This window comes from Hippoglossus stenolepis, chromosome 8, assembly GCF_022539355.2.
Source record: "Hippoglossus stenolepis isolate QCI-W04-F060 chromosome 8, HSTE1.2, whole genome shotgun sequence".
NCBI classification, from domain to species: Eukaryota; Metazoa; Chordata; class Actinopteri; order Pleuronectiformes; family Pleuronectidae; genus Hippoglossus; species Hippoglossus stenolepis.
This window is the reverse complement of record NC_061490.1, coordinates 24,701,043-24,725,201: the sequence shown is the minus strand read 5'-3', so window position 1 is coordinate 24,725,201 and position 24,159 is coordinate 24,701,043. Positions and strand designations below refer to the sequence as shown.

General features: G+C 43.7%; 1 protein-coding gene across 1 annotated transcript; it reads right to left on the bottom strand.

Moving 5' to 3' along the window:
- Positions 1-677: 677 nt before the first annotated feature.
- On the bottom strand, positions 678-21,613 carry dpy19l1l (dpy-19-like 1, like (H. sapiens)). The gene is made up of 22 exons (XM_035164115.2): positions 21,264-21,613; positions 20,865-20,889; positions 20,433-20,520; positions 19,120-19,257; positions 18,376-18,496; positions 15,833-15,926; positions 15,584-15,641; positions 13,972-14,063; positions 12,979-13,078; positions 11,921-11,998; positions 10,385-10,471; positions 9,575-9,634; positions 9,052-9,132; positions 8,798-8,899; positions 8,108-8,179; positions 6,680-6,762; positions 6,535-6,559; positions 5,085-5,204; positions 4,788-4,962; positions 4,433-4,532; positions 3,958-4,083; positions 678-3,832 (listed from the first exon to the last, which is right to left on the bottom strand). Exons 1-22 carry the CDS (start codon positions 21,478-21,480, stop codon positions 3,661-3,663), a joined length of 2,214 nt encoding a protein of 737 aa, XP_035020006.1. The 5' UTR covers positions 21,481-21,613; the 3' UTR covers positions 678-3,660.
- Between the last annotated feature and the right edge of the window lie 2,546 nt (positions 21,614-24,159).

Here is a 24,159-nt window from a genome sequence, read left to right as displayed (position 1 = left end):
TGGCTGATGTTTTCTTTTCACGCCTGTTCAGCCTTGAACGAACTGAACTTTTGCTCAAAGGAGCGATTGAAAAGCTGATACCAGACTCAGATGAGAGTGTGTGTCTCGTTCCACTCGAGGCCAGGAGGTGGAGCAGGTTTACACCGACTCCTCCTCGGCTCTGAGGCTGACAGCCAAAGAACAGGGATCACCAGGTCGGCCTCACGCTTCAGTTCCTTCAGGCTGTAGAGGAATCCATATTTACAGTTTCTGCAACACCAGCGCTCATGGGAGAAAGCAGTAATTTAAATTTCCACTGTACGTACAGCCTTAAAAGTTAAACTACCAAAAAAGTTTGTGTTATTTTCAATGTAGTGATGTGAAAAAAAGATCAATTTAGCGTAGTTAATAAACTCAAGATAGCAATATGCAAAGTTTGATGTTGATACAGATGATACAAACTTAGTGGAAGTGTTAGCTGACTGAAAACAAAAGGCTTAACCAGCTCTCTACAGATTCATTTAAGCAGCCTGAGTTCCCTCGGCTCTCCACCAGCACCAGTTCATCCACCGGCTGTAATGGATACAGCTCATATTTGACTGGTCCTTCTCGAATATGATTCTCTCATCACCATCGCTTGCATCATCTTCTCCTTCAGTGGAGCAAAACATAGTAATATCCATTTAAGACCAAGAAGCTGTTGATGCAAATATTTTTATTTTTTTTAAAATACAGACAAAATAGACAAATATTATAAAAGACATCTGAAACACAACAGGAATCAACTACTTACGTCAAAGTGTTTCTGGAAGTGTGACACCCCACTCCTGAACAATGGGCACTTGACTCACGAGATCACTTCTACATCAGTTCAAATCACCAGTTCTCATATGAGCTTTACACAAAGAAACTGATCTGAAATCAAATGCTCAACATCTAAAAGACTAACTGGTTTGTTCAGCCGCTCACTGAGAAGCTCTTTCTGAAATGTGAATAAAGGTTTGTTTTGTTTTAAAAGTGTAGTTTCACTCATTTCATTTGTTCTTTCATCTCACTCTGATGCTTCATCAATAAAACCATCTATACAGTGTCGTACCGAAATGATTCCAACCAGTTACAAACTCGTACATAAGACTTTTTTAAAGAAATTAAACTCTGAAATACTCCAACTACTGTGAAGGACAATGCTAATGCTAATCTCAGTTACCACCACTGTTGGCTGCAGCTTCGTTTGTCCAGGCCTGAGTGATATCAATCTTTATATCTAACGCTGGGCAAATGAGTTTTATTTCCCCAAACGAGGAACTACGTCTCATTCTGTGCCCTCACGGAGTAGTGATATAAAAAAGATCCTGTGTTCTGTAAAGCTCCACATCTGCTACTCTCCCGCTGAAATATGGCACCAAGCTTTGAGGGCCGAGAAAAGTCAGTTCACAGGAGAGGAAAAAAACAACAAATACAGACGAGTGACTGCATTTTAAATTGTTCAGGGAGTCTGATTATAACAAACCATCAATACAAAATGCAGCTATGCAGCCACTGCTTTGACCTAAAGTGGGAGTAAAGCACACTTTCAAATCCTCTTTTCAACACGATAAAACCTTCAGGCTGCACACGAAGGACAAATTCTGTATACGCTCATTTGTTTTCTTGCTAAGAGTAAAATGAGAAGATTGACATCCATCTCTCATCTGCATTAAAACCACTGAACATGAAGCTGCAGCCAGTGTGTGGTGAGCTTAGCAGAGGAAAACAGCTGAACTCTGACTGCTGCGCCGCTCGGGCCCCAATTCTCTGTCCAAACCCGACAGGCCTGATTACACGCACATGAAAGAAAGGAAAAAGGCAATTACCTCTGACCCACAATGAATCGGAAGTATTTTTTACGCTTCTCAGTGATCACACGTTGATTTGTGTGAAACCAGATTAAACAAACGAGATAGAACATGTAAATCAGTGAGAATTAGAGGTTTAATTTTAAACCTGTGGACAGCACCAAGCGAACTGTTTCCCCCTTTTCCAATCTTTATGCTAAGCTAAGCTGATAGCCTTCTGGCTCTAGCTTCATATCCAACACACAGGCATGAGTAGCATTCATCTTCTAGTCAAACTGTAACAAAGCCATATTTTCTTAAAATACTGAAGAATCATTACCAGAGTCCAAACCAGCGAAAGGAGACAACAACTGCTACCATTTACATCAAGTCACTGCTACAGTAAAGTAGTTTGGATTGGCTGTTACAGAACTCACACACTGATGGTTCTCAAAATGCACATCGTTCATCTGCTACAGTGCCCAGAATATAATACCCGCCATTGATAACAAAACTTCCTTTGGCAATTAACAATAATTCAAGAAACACGAAGAACCTTTTAAAGGCCAAACATCAGTATTGTACAAAACAGCTGTTTGGGTATTTACAAAAAGGTCGGTACAGGGCAGAGTTAACGTAAAACCACTGGATTTTCTTGCCATAAAAACTCTTTATGCCAGTTTATGACTGAATTAAGAACTTAGCGTCTGCTAAAAAAGTTCTTGAGTGAAATGAACTTAGAACCAATGCTGAGTAACGAGCACAAAAAGAAAAGCTTGAATCGAATTTTCACCTGTTTCACTTGACTCTTAAAACACTGTTTGCGTCGGAAGAAAAAAAACGTCTCAACATGTTGAAATTTGCATAAAAATATTCACACAAATAAATTATAGAAAGGAAACTGAAAATCTTTTCAGAGTTTAACACTGTGCATAACAATAGAAGCTTCTGTCAAAGTTTGCAAAGGGTATTGCTTCACAGTATGTGGACATCATCGGTTGGTCCTGCGAGACAAGAGGTACTTCTTAAAGCAACACTAGGTAACTTTTACTGAGCAACAGCGCCCCCTGCAGCCACACAAGGGGACTGATTCTGTTGGGCTCTGGTCCGAGCGATGATGTGGTTTTCACGATGAGAAACTGAACGGTGGATATTACCCGTGATCCTCTGCTTCCTGAACCAGAGGAATGTCGGCACCAAACTCTGCTTAGAATTCTTCATATTTTTTAAGTTTCCTGCTGAATATTGGAGATAAACTCTGTTTTTAACTGATCTCAGTTCAGCTTCACTCTTCACCTGGAGCTGATTGTGACGGTTGCAGCTGTGACTCTCAGTCAGTTCTTCTCACAGGAGATGGAACCCACTCACCAGAGTCACAGAGAACAGATGTTCAGGGAGTGAAGGAGGAAACTTTCTCCTTGTTCACAGTCAATGAATCAAGGGGCTGATTAAACGTTATAAAAGTTACATAGTGTTGCTTTGAGTGACAAAACAAAACAATGATGTTTGAACAGCATCTGTTAAAAATAAATGAGTGTGTAACAGAACTAAAGCAAAAGAGCTTTAACACCCGTTGGCTTTTACTTGGGCACCAACTGGAGCATTACGGGAACGTCTCTGGATGACAAAGCTGCAGCAGAAACTAATACTGAGAAGCACAAGGTCAATCATGATCATTTAGGCAAATCCGACCTGTTATCAGTCCACCGCTCAGTGAATCACAGCTCTCTCCGATAAAAGGGGAACTGTGGGGAGTTTGAGTTTTTTTGAAGTAAAAAGCAGCAACGGCAGTGACTGACAAAAAAAACAGAAGAGTAGAAGAGGTGGAAAGAAGAAGTTTGGAGCTGGATCAGTTCATCCGACAGCGTTATCTGAGCTCTTTGGTGACTTTGGGGACTTTGAGAACTTTGTAAATGTCGTTGGAAAAGACTGTGGTGAAGTGGGGTCGTGAGTTCTTGGAGATGTGGGTGCAGAGGGGAATTTTACCAACGTTTTCAGTATCCTCGACATCCCAGATCTCTGGCATGCTGCATCCAGGCCTGGATGAAGAGAGAGGAAAGAGTTAATCAGGAAAAGAAACTATTTCTCCTTAGACTACTTCATGTTTCCTCTTTGGCGTTCTCTCTGGATAGAAACACCAGAATCACTGCCGGTGTCGTGGTACCTGGTTCGCCTGGTGCACCAGGAATCCTCCAGGACGAAGAAGTCCACTCCCAGCTGCATCAGATTCCTCTTCACGGTTTCTCCGGACATGCGGCTGTACATGGAGTAAACCAGCTTGGTTCTTTCCCTGCGAGAACAAAACAGATTAACACTACAATGAACAAGAGGAAGGACTTTTTTTACGCAGAAGACGAATCATGAAAAGTGAAATATTACAGATCTAAGAGTGAGAAAATGGTCCCATATCTCAGACTTAATATTTTTAGATTATTTCATATTTAAATGTACTTATTATATGAAGCATTGTAGATGAACAGTTATTCTTCAAGGAAATTATCCAATTATTTCTTCATTGGATTTTGAGATTTAATCTGTTCAGCATTAACTTGTGGTTCTGTCTGTGCTGCATATTAACCAGGACTCCTTCAGGGGGAAATACAGGTTGTTTCTGTTTCTCTAACGCAAACTCCACTGACCTCAGACCAGCGTCTTCATAGTGGGGATGGTTGACGATGGGACGACCTGTGGACAGCTTCACACTGGCCATGGTGGGCATCGCTCCCGCAAACACGGAATCTGTGTCACAGGAAAAAAACTAAATTTAACAGGTGTCCTTTAATCAGCTTTGTCACCAGTTGCTGAACTTTCACTTCTATCCTGTTGTTTTATCTCTACTTCCTGGTTTAGGTTCAAACGAGGGACACCACTTCCCCCTGAGCGTCTCCTAGAGTTTGTGATTGACAGTAAATGCTTTCCACCGTGCATCATGTGCGATGATGATATGACACTCACCTCTACCTGTATCTTTAATACGAGAGAAAGAAAACCTACCAGGACGGGTGTTGTCCTGGATCCAGTCCAGCAGCTCCTCCTGCGGCAGGTTGCTGAACTCTCCGATGATCCCCCACTGGGCCTGCAGGTTGGCCACTCCCTGTACGGCCATGGCAGCCATGACAGCAAACACCACGACCTGGTGCTTAAACCTCTCCCCGATCCAGCCGAACACCTGACACGGGGACACAGAGGGGTCATCTCCGGTTACACGTCAAACATTGAGGAGATAAAAACAACAAACTAAAAATACACAGTGTTTTCCAGGGGTCACTTTCTACGAGGCGAGAGACGCACCTGTTTGGAACAGATGAGCGAGGCCATGATGCACATGTGAGGTGTCAGGAAGAGCTTCAGACGCATGATGAGGACGGCCAGGACGCCGAACGCCAGCAGCTGCAGACTGTGGTACACCAGCTGGAGGGCGACACGTCCACAGACAGTCAGTCGTCAGAGGTGACAAGAAGGTGCAGAGAAAATAACAGAGAAATAACAGGGAGAATAACATCAGGACAGATCTTTTTAAAATACAAAAATCTACCAGAAACTTTGAACACAACAGTTAAACAAAGACCAAAAACAAAACTCCAACCAAGACATCTGAGAAGACATCTACATTCACATTTCTTCAATGTAATTTTACATTACTGCAAACATTAAAAATTATATATTTGGGTTGGAAATTGTTCATCTGACAAAGAAAGCTATTTAAGGACGTCACCATGAGTTGTGAAAACTGATTTCATCATCTCCTAAAGTCCTGCTAAAATATGTATGTAAGTAAATAAGTATGTAAGACAAATGTACGCATATGAATCAATAACAAGGTTTTTTGAAATTCAAACAACCAGTGGGCAAAATTAAATATGAATTCTCAAATTCTCTCTTCAAATTCCTGAAATGCACTCTCTCTCTGCCTGACCCAATGTTTTCAAAGAAAATAAAGAAAACACGTGATTACGACATCAAACCGTTGATGTGATGTAACATGAAGAAATCTTTGAAACCTGGATTGAGGCAAAGAGCAGTTCACTGACGCAAAATGCAAAAGCTTCACCGTCACATTAGTTTGTTGTTAAACTGTGAATCTTAACACCGCGCTACGTAGGCTGCATTTATATGCATTTTGCATTCTGAATCGTTTCAACTCGTAATGTTTTAAAAGCCGACAATGAAATTATAAGAGAAGCTTTCTCAAGTGGATCTAAAAGCTTTTCTGAACAAGCTGTGTATAATGACATGTGCGTGATGCTTTTAACACAGTTCCTCCTGTGAGCAGTGAGAACGCCCCCTGGAGAGTTTCTCATCGAGCCACAGAAACATTAAAGCAATTATCTGGGAAACTCAGGAAGCTTCCGAACACACACACACGCACACACACACACACACACACACACACACACACACACACACACACACACACACTGGTGGAGGAACATCTGAACGTTCCCCTGCCCTGGGAGGGATATTAGGGAAAATGACATGAAGCAGCTGAACAAAAGGCGGCACAGTGAGATTTCATAGCAGAAGAGAAGCTGCCTTTCATTTCTTAGTAATGAGAAAAGGGCTGAAAACCACTTAGGGCGGTGGTAACTGAGCAGATGCAAATGCACTGACAGAATCTAATGAAATACAAAATCGGTTTAGAGAAGTGGAACAACGGGTTAAAAATGCAGAAAGTTCACACCGAGGTGTCGCCAAGAACTTCACAATAACAGAGGATGTGAAAACAAGTTTTTTTTCTCACCTCTCCTTTTGCAGAAATTTCAGACCTGCAACCCAGAGGAGACAGAAATATATAAACTCAGCTACAATACCACATGTTTGCACACCTTCCTATTTCACGATTTTCATTCCGTTGGTAATTTATTGTAAATCATCGCGTCACTCACCCGGCGGCTTCGTCGACATCGTCGCTCTTGCCTGACGCCTTCCCGCCGCCCCCCCTCAGGAACCGGACGACATCCTGGCACGTCTAAAAAAGGACAAGTTGTCAAACTGTTGGAATAAAAAACGCCTCTTTCTAGCAGCCGGCTCCTGTACTGGCAGCCATTGTTTGTCAAATTGACTCGTGTATTCTTAGCTTAGCGTGGGCAAGGCATGATGGGATTAGACTACATGCAGTTTGTTCCCCCCCCCTCTAACATACAGTCTGTATGCCGGCAGTTTATTAGGTTCGTCTGGCGGGAAATGAAGCAGCCTAATCCAAATCCTACTCACCTACATACTCAGCAGGAGATCTTACCTTCGTGAGTCAGTGTTCAGTTTTAATTGAAGCTGTTTAACGTGGCACTGATTCAACAGAACAGTCACTTTGAAGGATGTAGTTTGAACTAAACTGTAATACACAGAGGTCTTTCTGTCATTGAGCCTTTCCTCACTGATGTAAATAGGTGCAGGGAATAAATCCCTTCTAAAAGGCATAAACATGCACTAAGACAACAAGTAAGACAACTGCTCTTTCCTGAAAAACAAAGAGCATAACCCATATTTAAAAGGCCTTTTCTAGATTCAGCAGTTGCACTCTGGGGTTGAAATGTACGCACGGTAATCTGTAAAAAACTACAAACACTATGAAGAAGACTCATCTGACTCTTATTTCACACAGATTTTGAAAAGGAGAGATGTTATTTTTAGGTTTTTACGTTATTTTGTCGCCTTTTCCCATCTTTCACATGTATTTTTTATCACCTCCGCCAACGAGGCTGTTTACTGCGGAACCACGAATATGTTTTTGCACTTTCTTTGCAGTGTTTCCCACAGAGTTCGTTGCATCTATGACAGTAGGGGGGTGCACATGCAAACGCAAAGAGGATGCTATACTAGGATGCAGCAAAAGAGCAAAACTCCAAGAGATCTCCTGTGTTATTAAAAATGTAACAGGAACCACTGCTTGAACGTGGCGGGATGGAGCATTAGCCTCTGTGGAGGTATGTGTTCTCAGCCTTATCTGAACATTAGACACTCGTATGTTTTGGCTTCAATTATTTCTCAGAGCAATTAAACTTTACCAGCGTCTGACAGGGATGTAGAAAGCTTTCTTTTTGCCCCTGTTCTGGTCTGTCAGGTTACAAGCACACTGCTCTGACTTCTCCGAAGACTTATATTTCGTTTTTCTGCAGAGTTTCAGTAAAAGATAACCCTGCTGGTGATCAGCTCACACATCTTCTCTCCCTTTAATGTCCTCAGGACGCTTTGAAACCAGACGTTCTGCAGTTAACACACAAACTTCTCGTCAGATTCGTTCTTCTGCTTCTAAAATGAACCAAAGTCTTCGTCCATTTCTGACATATGGTCCAAAACCCTTTGGGAGGACTCACCCTCACGGCAATGAGAGCAACCACCAGCATGTTGAGGGGAAGCAGGAACGTCTTGAGGTAACGAAGAGGCGTCTGAAGGGGAGAGAAAGACAGAGACATGGACATCTGACTATTAAAAAGACATTACTCCAATTATGATTTTTATATGATTTGCTGATACAGTATTCCATTCATACTCCTGTTTACATGATCCAGAGCTTAGTCAACATAGCTTCCACAACATCAGCTGTTCCCAATAGAATAAAAAAAAAAGAAGGCTTATGACCTCATTTGGGTTCTGGTAATCAGAAAAATGTTGTTTACACGGCAGCGTCTTATTCAGAGTATTGTCGTTATCAGGTAAATATCAGAATATTGATGTAAGGTTAAACTAGTGAGGTTCGGTGAGAGAGTACGAGACCACGGCTTTGTCGTGAAGTTTAAATTCAGAGCACAGATCTGATTCTCTCCATGCTCTCTGATTCAAAACAGCAGGTACATCTTTTTATCTTCACGGGAGACTGTGACATTTTGAAAGCTTAAGTTTGGCAAGATTTTCACAACAGACCAGCTGAGACTGGCATTTTATCAGCGAACAAGGACGCGGCGTACACAGCTCTTTCGTTATCAGCGCTTCCTGCAGCTTTGACTCAAAGAAGATAAACGTGTTACTCTGAAGAGGAGCTCGATTTTGGTCAAAGCGAACCTCACCTCCAACTCCATGAAGTCAAATTCTGCAGCACACGTGTACATCAGAGTGTGGAAGTCCTTGTAGCTGGTGAACTTAGACTTGATCAGTCCACTGATGTGAGCCTGCAAAAGAAAACCAGATGTTTTTAATACATGCTAAACAAATATGACGGACAACCTGAAATCATATGACCTGTGGCTGTTGCTGTCTCCAGCTCTGAGGCACGAACAAAGTGGATTCAGTGTAAAGTTACTTTAAAGTTTCTGTCACTTACGTCGTCAGAGGCACCGAGGATTGTGGACAACATGAACTTGAGCAGAACGGTGGAGCCGACCCACGCCAGACCCTGCATGACCTGAGGAGGAAGAGAAGACACACACACTGACAGGTTGAACACACAAACACACACTCAAACCTCAGACAGGAACCTGGAGTCAGGTTGGGAACAAGCCAGTGAAGCTCAGAGCAAATTCAGCCTCGTCAATTATCTAACCTCTAGTTTTGAATGTGAAATTCAATGCAGATGTAGAGTAATAATACACAGAGAGAGCCTTGAGAAGTAACAGACATAATCAATTCAATGATAAATTGAAGGCACAAGTGAGTATTTAGTAAAGATGTTTAACGAGATGTTTAACATATTCTCTCAGGACATTTGTGTTCATTAATTATCTTTCATTGTTTTCCCTTTCACAGTATACAAATATAAAAATATTATAAGAATACCAATCATCATAGACAAATATGAAAAGTACAGTAAGTGGAGTAGAAACAAGGCAGCAGTGAATCCTACGTACCATGATGATGATGCCAGGTTTGAAAACCTTAGCAAATTGATCCCTCAGTGCAATGATGGCCTGGAAAACAAAATCAGTAAGGCAGAAAGTAAAACTCCAGAAATGTTATAAAACAGTATATATACATCTTCTCGATCATATCTATTAAATAATCATCATCTTATTGTCTTCACACTCGTCATGTGACGTTGTCGATGACAACAACACGATGGGAAGTGATTCTCCAGCTCGTGGTTCTGCGAGCTGAGCTTCACCGAACGTTGAATAGTCAGGTCATCGGCTGTTTGTAAGCAGCAGTGGTTCAGGTTCTGTCCAGCAGCAGACCCAGCAGCAGGTCTTCACTTTAGGTTCTGAGGACTGAGTCCAGCAGCAGGTCTTCACTTTAGGTTCTGAGGACTGAGTCCAGCAGCAGGTCTTTACTTTAGGTTCTGAGGACTGAGTCCAGCAGCAGGTCTTTACTTTAGGTTCTGAGGACTGAGTCCAGCAGCAGGTCTTCACTTTAGGTTCTGAGGACTGAGTCCAGCAGCAGGTCTTTACTTACTACAGCTCAACTACTGCAGGACACTTTTACAGTTTCAGAAAGAAAACTGCAACCAGCATCACCACAGGCCGAACAAACAGCTGATTCCAAACAAGCGGGTTCAGAACCAGCGCTGCTTTTCCCAACTTAAGCCCATTTCCTCCTGTCATGAATTCACTTGTACAAATGTGCTCATTATTATTTTTTGGACTAACTTGTTCTGTCTTGTCAGTAAATCTCATCTCAGGACATTCAACACTTGTTCGTACAGTTCAGTGGATCAGACTCACCCAGATGGAGACGAGTGAGGAGGCGTAGAAGGATGTGAGCAGCATGGAGTTACCAAACATCAGGATGAAGCAGACGCCGAGTGTGATCTGTGGGTGGGGGGGGGCAAGAAGGAGGTGTTATTCATCACAATCCTGCAGAGCTGAGTCTGACTGTGCACAGCGACAGTAACCAGTGTTTCCAGTAGCTCCATGTGCATGATCTGTCTGTGTAATTAGAAACAATGCTCCACACACAAGCTTGGCATCAGGCTCAGGGGCCCAGTCGGCTTCTGTAGGTTTCCAGTGATCCCCCAAAAAAACACAGCTTCATTCTCACTGCCGGCAAATAACAACATCTCTGTGTCTCTCCAGCAGGAGGGGGGGGTCTGGGAATCAGATCGCATTAATTGTCAACAATAAGTCTTTCTGTGCGACCGTGTTGCTGGAAACACTCCAGAGATTTAAAACCAGTGCATTAAAGTTTGAACACGCAGCCACTTGCAGGAAATAATCCCATTAAATTCACTTTTTGATGCCTAATCCCACAGTGAAGAGAGGAATAAAGCGCCCCTCTGTATTAGACTCGACAGCGGGGCGACCGAGAAGGGCTAATGTTTGTAGGGTGGCAAATATAAATATATTAATTGAAATTAATGGTTAACCAATATATTGTATTGATTGATAAATGCTGCTCATGTTCTTGATTAATCGAGGGGGTCCAAAAAATGTCAGATAATCGAATTTTAAAACATTCAATTAATCAGACAAATGACAGAAAGATTAATTTGATAATAAAAGTATTGGTTGTGTCCAGATCTCCTGGAACAAGTGTCCCTGCGCAGGCTCGTAGAGGCTGTAGGTCGTAGAGGACACACGCCGGGTTTTGTGTCTGTACTCTGTGCTTAAGAACATGCACAGACACACATGCGAGGCTAAAGTCATTGTCGCCAAGCTCTCTAAATTATGCAGAACCGTATGTCTTCTCCCGACACAAATCTTACCATCTTGCCACAAAGGGACTTTCTCCTTATCAGCGGCGCACACAGGCCCTGGCTAACAGCCGGGCACGCCGAGGGATTAGGGGAGAAAGAATGTGCAGGAGAAGGACGAGCGGCCGGAGGGAAACGCACACACACACCGACACAACCATAATATTCTTCTGTCCTTGGCAGTGTCCGAGTCGCCCACATATCATCTCTCTTTAATGGTGAAAAGGCAGCGGTGCACGCTCAGCAGCACAGTTAATAATAAAGAAAAGTCATCCCCGTCTCTGCTGGTGCCGTCCTCCCGGCTCATGTGCAATTCTTTCCCGGCCGAGGAACCAAGTGAGATAAGAAGTGAGGCAGAACACATTACACCTCCGAGGACCGCGGCGACGGGAAAGACTTCTTATTTACGGTGATACAAAAATGAATCAACGCGCAGCTATGTTTCTGATTATTTCAAGTTTTTTCGTCTCACATGCACAGATTGGTAATTTATTGTTTTTGTGCATTCCTAATTATTTCAGTGCCACTGCAAGAAACACAGGAAACCCCCTGATGAGTTGAACTGTACCATATGAGTGACCAGGATGGACTGCATCTTGGTGGGACCCAGGTAGCCCAGGATGTACGAGGCAAACAGAGACGCCACCTGAAAATAAAACACAAAAAACAGGGTCAATAATACGAGAGCATAAGCAAGAAAACATCCAATATGTGCAAAAATGAAACAGACTTATAATCTACAATCTGAACCTGAATATGAGTCAGAAAACGAATGGAATGGAATAATACTACAGACACATAGACTGTTTATAAAGATGGAGGACGTGTCAGGATTACAGGATCTGCCATTTTGTGCCAATGACGTCATTTGTCGTGTTGACAAGGCGTTGTTGGGATTTTTGAGTTTGTTCCACGTCCCATCTACTAACATGGAGAAGGCAGACCTATAGGGAGCCAGCCACCAGGTGTTATCAACACAGTTTTGGCTTCACTTTTAGGAAGCCACCATGTCGTCCATCTTTACAAACCGAGGAGTGTGCAGGGTGGACGTTCAGCTTTCTGCCCTCAGGCTGGTTTACACTCACAGCGGATGAGGCTCACGAGTTAAATTAGCAGTTTAGTAAAATAAAACAAAGATAGAACAGCTGTTAAATAAGTCGCCTCTTTTTTAAAAACGCCTGCACTGACAGCAGCTGTGCCCTGAGGGGGCCGTCAACAGCTTGGGCTAAACTGTTGCTGAGCACAGATGCTGGCAGCAGCGACCCGTTTGTTCTCCGGCTCTGTCTGCCAGCCTACGCTCTCGCTCTCATCGCTCCTCTCTTTAACTCGCCTGTCTGAGAGAATCTGACCTTCCAACTGTGTCAAATATTCCCCTTCAGATCTTAAATATATCCTTTTCTAATGCATGTTGGGAGAGCTTTGATCAAATGACGATGGAAACGATGCGTTCTCGTAATGTCACCTCTCGCTCTGTCTCCTCCTCTCCTCCCTCTTCCGTCTTCACCTGCCTCTGAACCCTTTGCTTCCTTGCCAGAATCCTGTTCTCGCTCCAAGTCTCTATTCTCTCTAATCTCCTCTCCGACCACATTCTCTCTCTCACTGGGTTTCTCCTGCTCCCTTGTTTACCTGAGTGAGCAGCACAAACTGGGCAAACTGCCAAGGCAGCATGAAGCACACATTGGAGACGCCGAGAGCGACCATGGCCGCCCGGCTCAGGTTCCGTGTCCTGTGGAGAGAAGAGACACGACGAGACGAGGGAGGAAAATAGATAAAAAAATACAGGAATGGAGCGGTGAGAGTGAGAGTGTGTGTGTGTGTATGGAAGATAAGAGGAGCTGCATTAAGACGCTTGAGAAAACACACACACACACTTTCAATTTCACTCTTGAATGTACTGCAAACACCTGGTTATGTACCGAGAAAACACGGCACAGGCTTCACTCTCCATTAGACTGAAGGTAGCTGACTGTTGACTGAGCTCGCACAACGCGAGGTGGCGTCCGCTCGCTGACAGTGCAGTGAGACTAATCTGCGACAAGTACTTCAGCTCCACAAAGAGGCTGCTTCTGTGCACAATTTAGCCGACAACAGAAGCACGCTCCGCTTCAGCACAGTAATTACCACACAAAGGGCAAACGGGTAGAATGTGTCTGGAGCCTGTTCTGCTTTAATGTCACAAGGAAACAGCTTCCTGATCATTACCGCTCTGGTTGTTTCACACATTTAAAGTTCAACCGGGTGTGAGGATGAAAGGAAAAACAGACGCTGCTGCTATTCTCAAACAAAATTTATATGTGTGTGTTTAACATATAAACATTGTTAGATACAGATTATAGAGCAATAGATGTAATGGCCCGTCGCTGATTAGGCTTTTAAATTGAGGTTAAAACCAAAACTAAACAAACAACTTGGTAAAACAGAATTAAACTAGAATATCACTCAGTAAAGCTCAAACCTTCACCGAGGCCCAACAGCCCCTTACATTCAATGAAGCTGCATTAAGTGATACACAATCATAGATATCATTCCTCTACACACGTCTGATTTTATTCATAAAGATCCATAATGTTTAAAAAGAGTAAGTAAATCCCAGATGCTTGAGACTGGAGGAGAGTTTACCGTAGGATGTAGGTGAGGAGGAGCATCTGCAGGACTAAGAAGGGGTAAGCGAAACTCTCCCTCAGCGGCGGAGTCCACATCACACGAGTGCTCTGATCACACACACACACACACACACACACACAAACACACACACACACACACAAAAATACACATGTTAAAAAACTAATTGAAGCATCACAGTGGGTGGAAAAACAACATCACTTAGCAAAGATGAAAACCAATTTGCATTTCCTCTGCAGTTCCCATGCAGCCAACAGATAACTTCAGTTATTAGCTCCTGTATTAACCCTGGGAAGTGACACACTGTTTTTCGAGCTTCTAATTTAAGACCTACGATATATGTGACTTTTCTACCATTTGGAAAAAATGTATTTACTGATGTTTTTGATGTTTACTGCTGCTGGTAGATGTTTCTCACACACACTTGCATATATTTATCTGCCAGATGTTTTTGTAGCCAAACCTTCTTCATATTGTTTGTCTTCATTACGTCTCCATGCAGATGTTCAAATGTTCACGTGCATGATACAGAAGCCTGTATTCGGTGTAGAGTCCTGAGCAGAGCCTCAACTGTTTATGCCGAAAATAAACCTAATACAATTTTTCATTTGTAACTGTACTGTTCTCTGCCGTGTTTTGTCCACCTCGTCCTACTCATGTTGCCAAGCTGCTCTTTAGCCACTTAATAAGAGGACGTAATTACATGTGGCTGGTTTTTGGTTGAGAACAGAAAAGAGGTTGAAGAGAGCAGACAAAGCTTTTATGACGCAGACATATCTGTATCTGTGTTTATGTTCCCCCTGATATGATACTTGTATTTGTGTTTATTAGTTATTTATAATACAACGTATGGTTCAGCTGTAAAATATCAAGCCTCATCTACTTTTCTTTGTCAAAAGGGTTTGATAACGACATATTAGGAATAATTTACATTTCTAAGAATATACACATTGGCCGGTGGAGCAGTAATGGAACAGTTTTACTCACTAATATCTAAATTATCATCTGCCCCCAAAAAAACGAGTTGCATTGGACTCTGCATTCAGAGAAACTTGCTTCATATTCTTCACTGTTTGTGAAAAGAGAACTTGTCTCTAGCACCTGATAAAATCTCACACCACTACTTATATGCAATACCACACTTACCACTTCAGTATTATCTCAGCTCAGAACACTTTACCAGCCCTTAACTTCCTCAAAAGAAAATAGGACAATTTCCGATTGCTGCTGAAATGCCACAAACCACTGATGAAAAGAGGCGAACAGGATGTTTGACAGGACTGAAAAACACCGAGTGTGTGGAAATGTCAGCGTATTGATCTGGAGAAATAGAGACTCACAATTTGTTCTGGTTGGAAACTGGAGAAAAGGAGGTGGGTGGAGGGACTGGGCTGCGAGTGCCAGCCCAAAACAACTCTAAGCCCCTTTGAGGAAATGAAATGAGCTCCCATTAACCACCCTCTGCTCCTCCGAGAGCCTTTTAAAAAAAATTCTGAGTCTTACACATTTCAGAAGCTTAGACCCAGAGAGGCTGAGCTACAAAGCTTCAGCATTCAAATCCTGCCTCACTGAAAGTGATCGCAAGGAGGGACAAGGACGGCACACTCACTTCGCCGTGATTGAAGAAGAAGCACATGGTGGTAACGACGCCGCCCAGCCGACTGCCACTAGGAGGGAGAGAGTGGAGAGTGAGACGGATTCAGAAAGGTCAACCTTCATCGGATCGGTCAAAATCCAGGAGACAAACCACAGAAGGGTTATTTTTTCTTTAGGTTTGACAGCTGCCAGGTGAGATGGACCATAAAAACTCATCCTCTCCTCCCGAGCGTCAGAGCGTGACAGGAGCGAGCGGAGTTACCTGAGGTAGGCGCCGTAAACGAAGAACAGGCTCATCATCAGGCCGTTCAGCACGAACACACAGGCCACGTAGAAATACGTCGGATCGCCCATTCCTAAAGTGCACAACACACACCAACAAAGAGAGAGAGAGAGGGATGAGCCCTTTTCATATTCAGGGTTTACTGATGGAGAGAAGAACTCCCAAAAACCAAAATGCACTAAAATTCTGCTTCTCAATTGTGAGAATTTGAAGCTTTTCTCTGTTTTTTATTTACGCAAATAGAAAATCTTTTGGTTTTGGACAGAATATGAAGATGTTATTAGTCATTTTGTATTAGTTGTGATGAACTGTAAAACGTCTGGTCAGCACAGAAGAGAGGAAACTGTGAGTCCATGTTCTCAACACTTCTACATCCTCCTGAACCTTTAGTTTTCTTTAGAGATGTATGGAAATGGCGTCTCCTTTCAAACTGCACCACTTGCATCTCGGGTGCTGTTTTCATTTGGAGAACTCCAACTTGACGAAGTTAGGTCAGTGCAAAAATAGCCCCCGAAAGAAGCAGCACTTCTGCAAAGCTCCTGGCTGCGATAATAAATTCACGGCGCTCTGCTTTACCTACGAGGAACCGCACATCCTGATCCCCTGAGGTTTTCTGCTGCTTCTTCTTATTTTCAGACACAATTTAGATCAAAATAAATAAAAATGTGGGTCTGTAAAATATACAATACAGTATTTGTGCTTTTCTGTATCAACATTGTCAGACCTTTCATGCAAATACTTAAACATAAAACCTACTGTCGAGGGTCTACTAATGTTTAACAACGCACTTACTCACCACATAAAACCAAATACCTTCTGAAACATAAAGCACAGCGCTGCCACACATTGTGAAACAAGAAGACTTCAGGCGAAAGGATCATTTCCACAAAGGATCATAAAAGAGCTGGATTTTATTTCACATCTGAGAACATGTTCCCTTTGACCAGCTTCCACACAACAGAAGATAGAACCATATATTACACTGAATAATCACACGTTGTTGAGTTGTGATGCAGAAGCACTGGTTCCTGAATTCTTTTTTTACCCGGTGGCTAAAAGCAGGTTTTCCAGCACCGGTGAATAATTTGCTTTCAGCACCGCCGCCAGACAAATTAGCAGGTACACGGAACAGATTGATGAGGCTGTAACGACTAACAAGATACTGGGGAGCGTGTTGATATTATTAAAAGCTGTTTCATCACCGGGATGTGACTGAAAATCACTTGGAGAAAAACAACAAAGTGTGAAAACCTGCTCCAACAAACAAGCTCCGTCTGGAAATAGCTCTCCACTCCGTCATTGTGACTGTTGGCTCCTGTGTCATGTTCGTGTAAACACAAGTGAACAAACCTGTGTACATTGACCCGGCTGCACTTCACTGATGAAACAAACATGAGGTTTCAGCTCAACAAAGAAAGCTGACAAATGTTTTTCGCTTGTAAACTGTTTCACTAATATGGGAAAGAAACAACTACACCTGCGTTAAATGTTAAAACACGTTTTCCTTGCCCTCAGGGCCACAATAATCAGATTGTGTTTCTCTCACTGTCGCAGTGTTAAACCTGTTGTTCTGTTTCTGCTGTGATTTAGATCCTAAATGTCAAACAACGCCTGACATGATTTTATGTGACCTTCTATGTTAATACCAGTTTATTTTCCTTTTTACTGACAATAGAACTAAAATAATGAGTTGGTTAATGAATCTAAAGACTATTTATTGGCAAAATTCCTAATAATCAATGTATTTTCAACCAAAATTCCAAATATCACTTAATTTCATCTTTCGGGAAATGTGAGTATCTGCTGCTTTTCTTATGTGATGGGTAAAACTTTCATATAGTCATTTTAAAATAGTTTCTTGGCCGACTTATTGTATTAAAACTCCACCGATTGTCTGTTGACATCACAACTACAACAATACTCCACGACATCCCTACGCCTGACCAACAGTCCGGTACACAAACCACTGTACAGCCAGGATTTGCTGTATTCATTTGTTATTTCTCTTATACTTCCAGTTGTCATGTTGAGCTGAGCAAAGCTAATTGTCGTCTGGCTGCAGCCTAATCGTGAACTGACATGAAGAGTGGTTTGAATTCTCTCATGATTCGCTGCAAGAAAGCAAAGAAGCATCTCCCCCAAAAATCTAAGAAGCAGAACTTTTCATTGAGCAAAAAATGTTCAACTCTTTCAGTTGAAGTATCGACTCCAGCCGGAATCCACTGAGCTTCCTCCTTAGTTCAGTTCCCTCTGTGTAAATTTATACATTTTCTCTGAGCTGCTCCTCCAGAGACTTTTTAACTGCTTCTGTCCACGAGTGAAGAGAATCATCAAAGCTTGTGAAGAAATTAGTCAGAGTGAGTATTTTAAATGTCAGCGTAGCTCTGGGTCAATACTGTGATACTTTACGCTTGTGTGAGGCAGATATCTTATACTACTGTCTGTAATTGATTGTGTGTGTGTGTGTGTGTGTGTGTGTGTGTGTGCAGAAGAGAATGGAGCTCCATGGCGACAGTGTGTACCTTCACAACTATCCACAGGCGTGAGTCCTTCTCCTCTGTTGATGGACCAGCACATCTTAGTGGGAATCCCAAAGTAGCCCATTACACCGGTGTACATGCGGTACCAGCTGGCCAGGACCACCTGAGGAGAAGAGACGGACGACGGGAGGAAGGACAATCGGTGAAAAACCTGTTCAAACAACACGTCTCAAAGGACCTTTCTGTCCTGATTCCTCTGAGGATCCGAGACACTTAGAAGTTGTTTACTTTTCCTGAACTGACGGATCCCCTGAGGTGAAAGTGATGATCTGGTTTTAGCGAAGGACAGAAGTAAATCAGTGTGAAACCAGTTTTAAAACTAAATTTACAAACGATCTCTGGTGCAGACACAAGAAGCAAAGTGCGAACAAACCTGACAAGAGCGTCATTACCTGAGTCGTTAGTTTCAACCCTGATCCAGACAACAGAAGTGTTTAATTATAGCCTGTCATTGAGTTAATGAGAAGCTGCAACACAACCTGGATGTTTTCTACACGAGACTCTACTAAATGAGACAGGAAGAGAAGAAAGAACGGGTTTGTTTGAGCTACTCTGATGATCTGCTTTGTTTTCTGCACATTAGAGCACGTAAACCTTTTCTATTTAATAACACAAATTTGAATTATGGACCTGAAATTAGCAGAATGTTTCTCCTCTGAGTTTTTGAAGAATATCCTGAGTAATGCTTCCACCCTACAAATCATAAGAACACCACGGGAACATTACCTCTGGGTAGAGATTGAATCTCTGCAGTGTGTTGATAACCAGGGGGTACTCTGTCAGCCGATCGTTCATGACCAGGTGGAGACCGTCCAGGAAGGAGGGAGCCTCGATGATGGTCTTATAATAGGAATAGTACAGACCCTGGAGTCAAAAAGAGAGAACGAACGACAGATTAAACTCACAACCTCAATAAAACTCAATGTGAGGGAGAGGATTGTTGGGTGGGGATTGTTAGAAAGAGAAATGTCAAGGCCGAGTGATGGAGGGGAAAGGGAGAGACTCCGAGAGACTGAGTGATTCAGAGAGACTGAATATAACTCTGCTCAGACAGCTCAGGCTGGAGACGCAGGCGGGAGCAACACAGCCCATCTGCTCGCACACAGTGGGAACCGAGCAAGAGAAATATTCTGTTTGCATACGATTAAACTGTCACCTTCAGTGTCATCTCGGAAAAAGGGCGAGAAGCTCGGGGAGCGCGTCAAGCATCAGCAGCTTTTACACAGCTACTGCCGTTAAAGAACGTGCGACATTAAAATCACGGGTCTTCGCCCGGTTCTGACCTCGTGCGGCTGCCTCTACAGCGTCCGAGACAGGAAGCGATAGACAAGCACAGAAATGAGACGTGTGCCGACGACTTGCACACGCTCAGTGAAAATAATCAGTCTCCTAAACATGCCTTAATTTTTTTTCATCAAGATGCAGGAATCATTCCATGAGAGATCAGTGAGAATGTCAAAAACATCTAGTTATGATGAATTATATGAAATTTCTGGATCCGCCCTTTGATCCGTACCAAACGTGTGGTCATCTTTTAACAGGCAGGGGTGAAAACATAACCTCCTTGGTGGAGCTAAGAATGTGAAGCTACTCTTTAAAGGGCGGCTGTGGCTTAGGGGTTAGAGCGGTCGTCCTCAAACCAGAAGGCCGGCTGTGTGATCCCAGCTCTTCCACAGTCCGCAAGCCGAAGTGTCCTTGGGCAAGATTTTTACACATCTTCCGCCGCAAACTAAAAACACACCTCTTCCGACTATACCTTGAATAACATTTTTAAAATAACAATTTAGTAGCACTTAAATGGCACTTACTTATAGCACTTTGTAGTTTTGCTTTTTTGAAGAAATTGTACTTTCTCTATTTTTGTTGTTCTGGGTTTGTACCCTCATGTAAAAGATACTGAACCCTGAACTGAAAGTGGTCATCAGGACTAGAAAAGCTCTAGATAAATATCATGCTCTTGCAATTACACCAGGAATCGATGTCAGACCTAAATAATCCTAAATAAAGACAATTATAAAACAATGAACTTGATATTTTACCATCTCAGTCCTGAAAGCCATCTCCTTCTCCAGGTTTGACAGGTGTGAGAAGTGTCTGTCATTCTCAAACAGCTGAGAGAGATGGTGCCTGAGGAACAGAGGGAAATCACAGGTAAACACAAACAACCAGTGAACCTATGGAGTAATAACCAGTGAACCCATGGAGTGATAACCAGTGAACCCAGGGAGTTATAACCAGTGAACCCATGGTATAACAGGACCGGGAGTGATAACCAGTGAACCCAGGGAGTTATAACCAGTGAACCCAGGGAGTAATAACCAGTGAACCCAGGGAGTGATAACCAGTGAACCCAGGGAGTAATAACAGTAAACCAATGGAGTAAAGACCAGTGAACCCATGGAGTGATAACCAGTGAAGCCAGGGAGTAAGAACCAGTGAACCCAGGGAGTAAGAACCATGGAGGAACTCACCAGTGCAGGAACCCAGACAGAGCAGCTGTGGACACAGAGAAATAACTTTGAGTTGTGCAGAAATAAAAACTATTAACATGTCACTTTGAGTTTGCTGTGATGGTTTCTCCTCTGGTGCAAACTGGTGGAGGAGAGACAACAACAACATTAGCTTCAACTTTACCAGGAAACCTGTTAACACGTGTGGAGCTGCACCAGCAGCAGCGGCGGCGGCCACTTTAAAGGGATTCGAACCAGCAGCCACCACGGGAGGCTAACTGCCGGAGCTACATCGCCCCGGTGAGCTAACGTTAGCCCGCAGATCCGCGGCGGCGATAACTTAATTTAGCGCTAATGCTACGGAATAAACGTGAGGGCGACGCTAGCTTAGCGGCTAACGGGCTAGCGCCGACAACTTACCGAGGAGCAGGGTGATCCCCAGCCGCCCCAGCGCGGAGGGACTCAGCCCCAGCTTGTGTCCGATGCCGGAGAGCCCGTTGGGGTGAGAGCCCGCTTTGCCCTCCCTGCCCGGCCGCCTGCCGCCGCTTTTACCGGGGGGCGACACGAGCGGGTTCCGGTCGCGGTCAGCCGGGGTCGCCGGACTCCTCCCGGTCTGTTTCCTGCTCTTAGCCACCATGGTTCTCCAGGAAGAGCCGCGGCGAGGTGGAGAGAGAAGCCCGGAGGAGGCACCAGTGGGCGGTGTGAGCGCAGCTGAGCAGCCCCACGGAGGCTCGGGTCCGCTCCTCCGATCTGCCCCCGGTTCTCCCGGAGCCACGACACCCGATGGCGCTGCGCCCCCTGCCGGCCGCCTGCCGCTGCCACACGGGGCTTCCAGCAGTAACCATGGTGACCGGTAGCCTGTGGGTACCATACTATTCAGGATGGTCAAATAAATAGAAAGGACAAAAGTAGATGTGCAATTTAGCATCATGCTATTGTTATGTGAGTTAAATCTGTTTAATAAGAGTGTAAATGCTGAGGGAGGCAGATTGTAATGTAAAATACACAGAAAAACAACATAAATGAAAACAAAAATGAATAAAGTGTGTGATACGGAGGCCCAGAGGGCTCAACACATGCAAATACGACGAGGGAAATGTTTCCAGGGAACCCAAACAAGTGATGAACCTGTATAATGAAGTTATTAGAGTCTGCTATGTCAGTGGTGATGGAACTTCACAAGGCGTTAAACTAAAGAACTACAGGTTCATCACTTCTTTTTTGTCCCCTGGAAATATTAATTTGTCGTTTTCTAAATTCGCAGCGTGTTTCTGTATTTGCATGTGTCGTCAAATTGAGGACGTTGATTTCTTAATTAGCAGTGCGTTGAGTAGAGGCTCTAATATTGTTGCCATCTCAAAAACTTTAAAGGGATTTGCTGGGGCAGAATAAATGAAGGCAATAGAAATCTATTTGTATTTTAAAACATAGGACAATAATAATACTGACAATATCATTTCTGGACATAAAATGTGTCTGTTTACTATTTAACGCAACTGGATGAATGTGTCATGCATCGAGTAAGTTCCACCTACATCTGTAAACCAGTAGATGTCACTAAACAACCACAAGATTACATGTCTGCTTCCTGAACTCACAGATTTCACCTCCTGGAAGAGTCTGTGTGGATCTGCTGATGATTCCAGTTATTCCAGAATAATCCTCACGTTGGCGTCATTCTCCAAAACATTTGCGTTTCTATCTATTTTTATGGTTGTTTTTTCCTTCCTCTTCTTGTTCTTCTCCAGTTTCAAAGATTCACATTTTCTTAATAGCAGCCAGACAACAGCCGCAGCCTTATCACCATCATCCCTGAATGTAAGAGATTCTGCAGATCCCTGGGCCTTGACAGGGGAAATTGTATTTTCATGTAAAAAAAATATGGCAACTGGTAAATGAGCAGACGAGCAGATACTGATGCCTTTGGGCTGAGATATCGGTGCCATATTTTAAACTGGACGCTGTGGTGCTCTATCTGGCGACAGAGACGGGAACATCAGGAAATATGAGTTGATCTCATCTGTTTGGCTTGGAAGGAGCGAGAGGGGGAAAAATCCTGTCTGCCGTCTGGTGGTGACATCATGACAGCTTCCCTCCAACTCCACAAACAAACACCCAGCGGTGAAACCTTGCAACACCAACTCCTGCTCGGTGCCGATGTGGTGGTGGGCCTGTGGGTAAGAAGAGAGAACATGGAGGGATAACAAGTTTCGGGGGAGACAGTGTGTTTGTTTTCTTCGCTGGCTCAGCACCGAGAGTCCGAGAGTCTGAATGTGAGAATCTGTGAGAATCACCACGAGGAAAAGGAGGAGAAGGAGTTGAACGCAGAGTCGAAGCTGTTTGTGCAGAGGTCAGATCAGTGAGGAGTTCCTCAGGGCTGTGATACTGAACATGTGGGAAACGACATATTGGTTAAATCAGTATTGATCTGGTCAAAGAGATTATTGTAATGTTTTTTTAATATTGCTCTTTAGCAGTTGGCAACAAGTTTGCAGGGAATTTTTAACAGAATTTACTGTTACATGCATTATTTTTCTGGGACAGTGTAAGAAGACCCCTTAAAAAACAAATCTCAATTTAGGTCAAATATTTGTTATTCTCCTCATCACTTCACAAACGGAGCCACAGAATGTCCTGTGTTGTTTCCCAGGCCGGTTGAATGTAACCGTCTTATTCTAGCAGGCGTCCTCACTGCCCACACACATCTGGCAGGATGCTTATTGTTGTACCACCCTACAGCAGTTGTTGTTGGAGCACCGTGCGTTTGTGCCGTCCTCGTCCAAAGCCACGCCTGAAAACCACCAACACATGTGGACACGGCGTGGGGATGAAAACCCCTCCCTGCTCGCCACATCTCTCACCATCGTCCCCCAGTTTCCAGTCCACCAAAAAGCCCCCTCCTCCTCCTCCTCTTCGCTCCCACCATTGTATTTTCTCAAACTCCCGGCTGAATCGTGGCTGCCGGGCCTGAACCAAAACACAATAACTGAGGCTGAGCGGCGCTCGGGGCTGTCAGAGACGTGGAGGTGTCGCTGGACGGGACGATGGTGAAGGACAAGCTATTGAAAGCTGTTAGCTCAGCTTGCCATTGAACTGAGGGGATTTGTTTTTACACCAAACACAGCGTGGCAGAGGCTCAGGCCGGACCACAGGGCGGGTGGGTAGAGTCAGGGGTGTTTTTGGCTGAGTCGGGGCTTGTGGGTGACGACACCTTCTATCCAAGACGTTCTGTGGGATGTTGCTTAAGGGACCTCATGCTAATTAAAGACAGCTGCTCTGGACCAAAATATCTGTGTCCACACATGAATTAAACCAA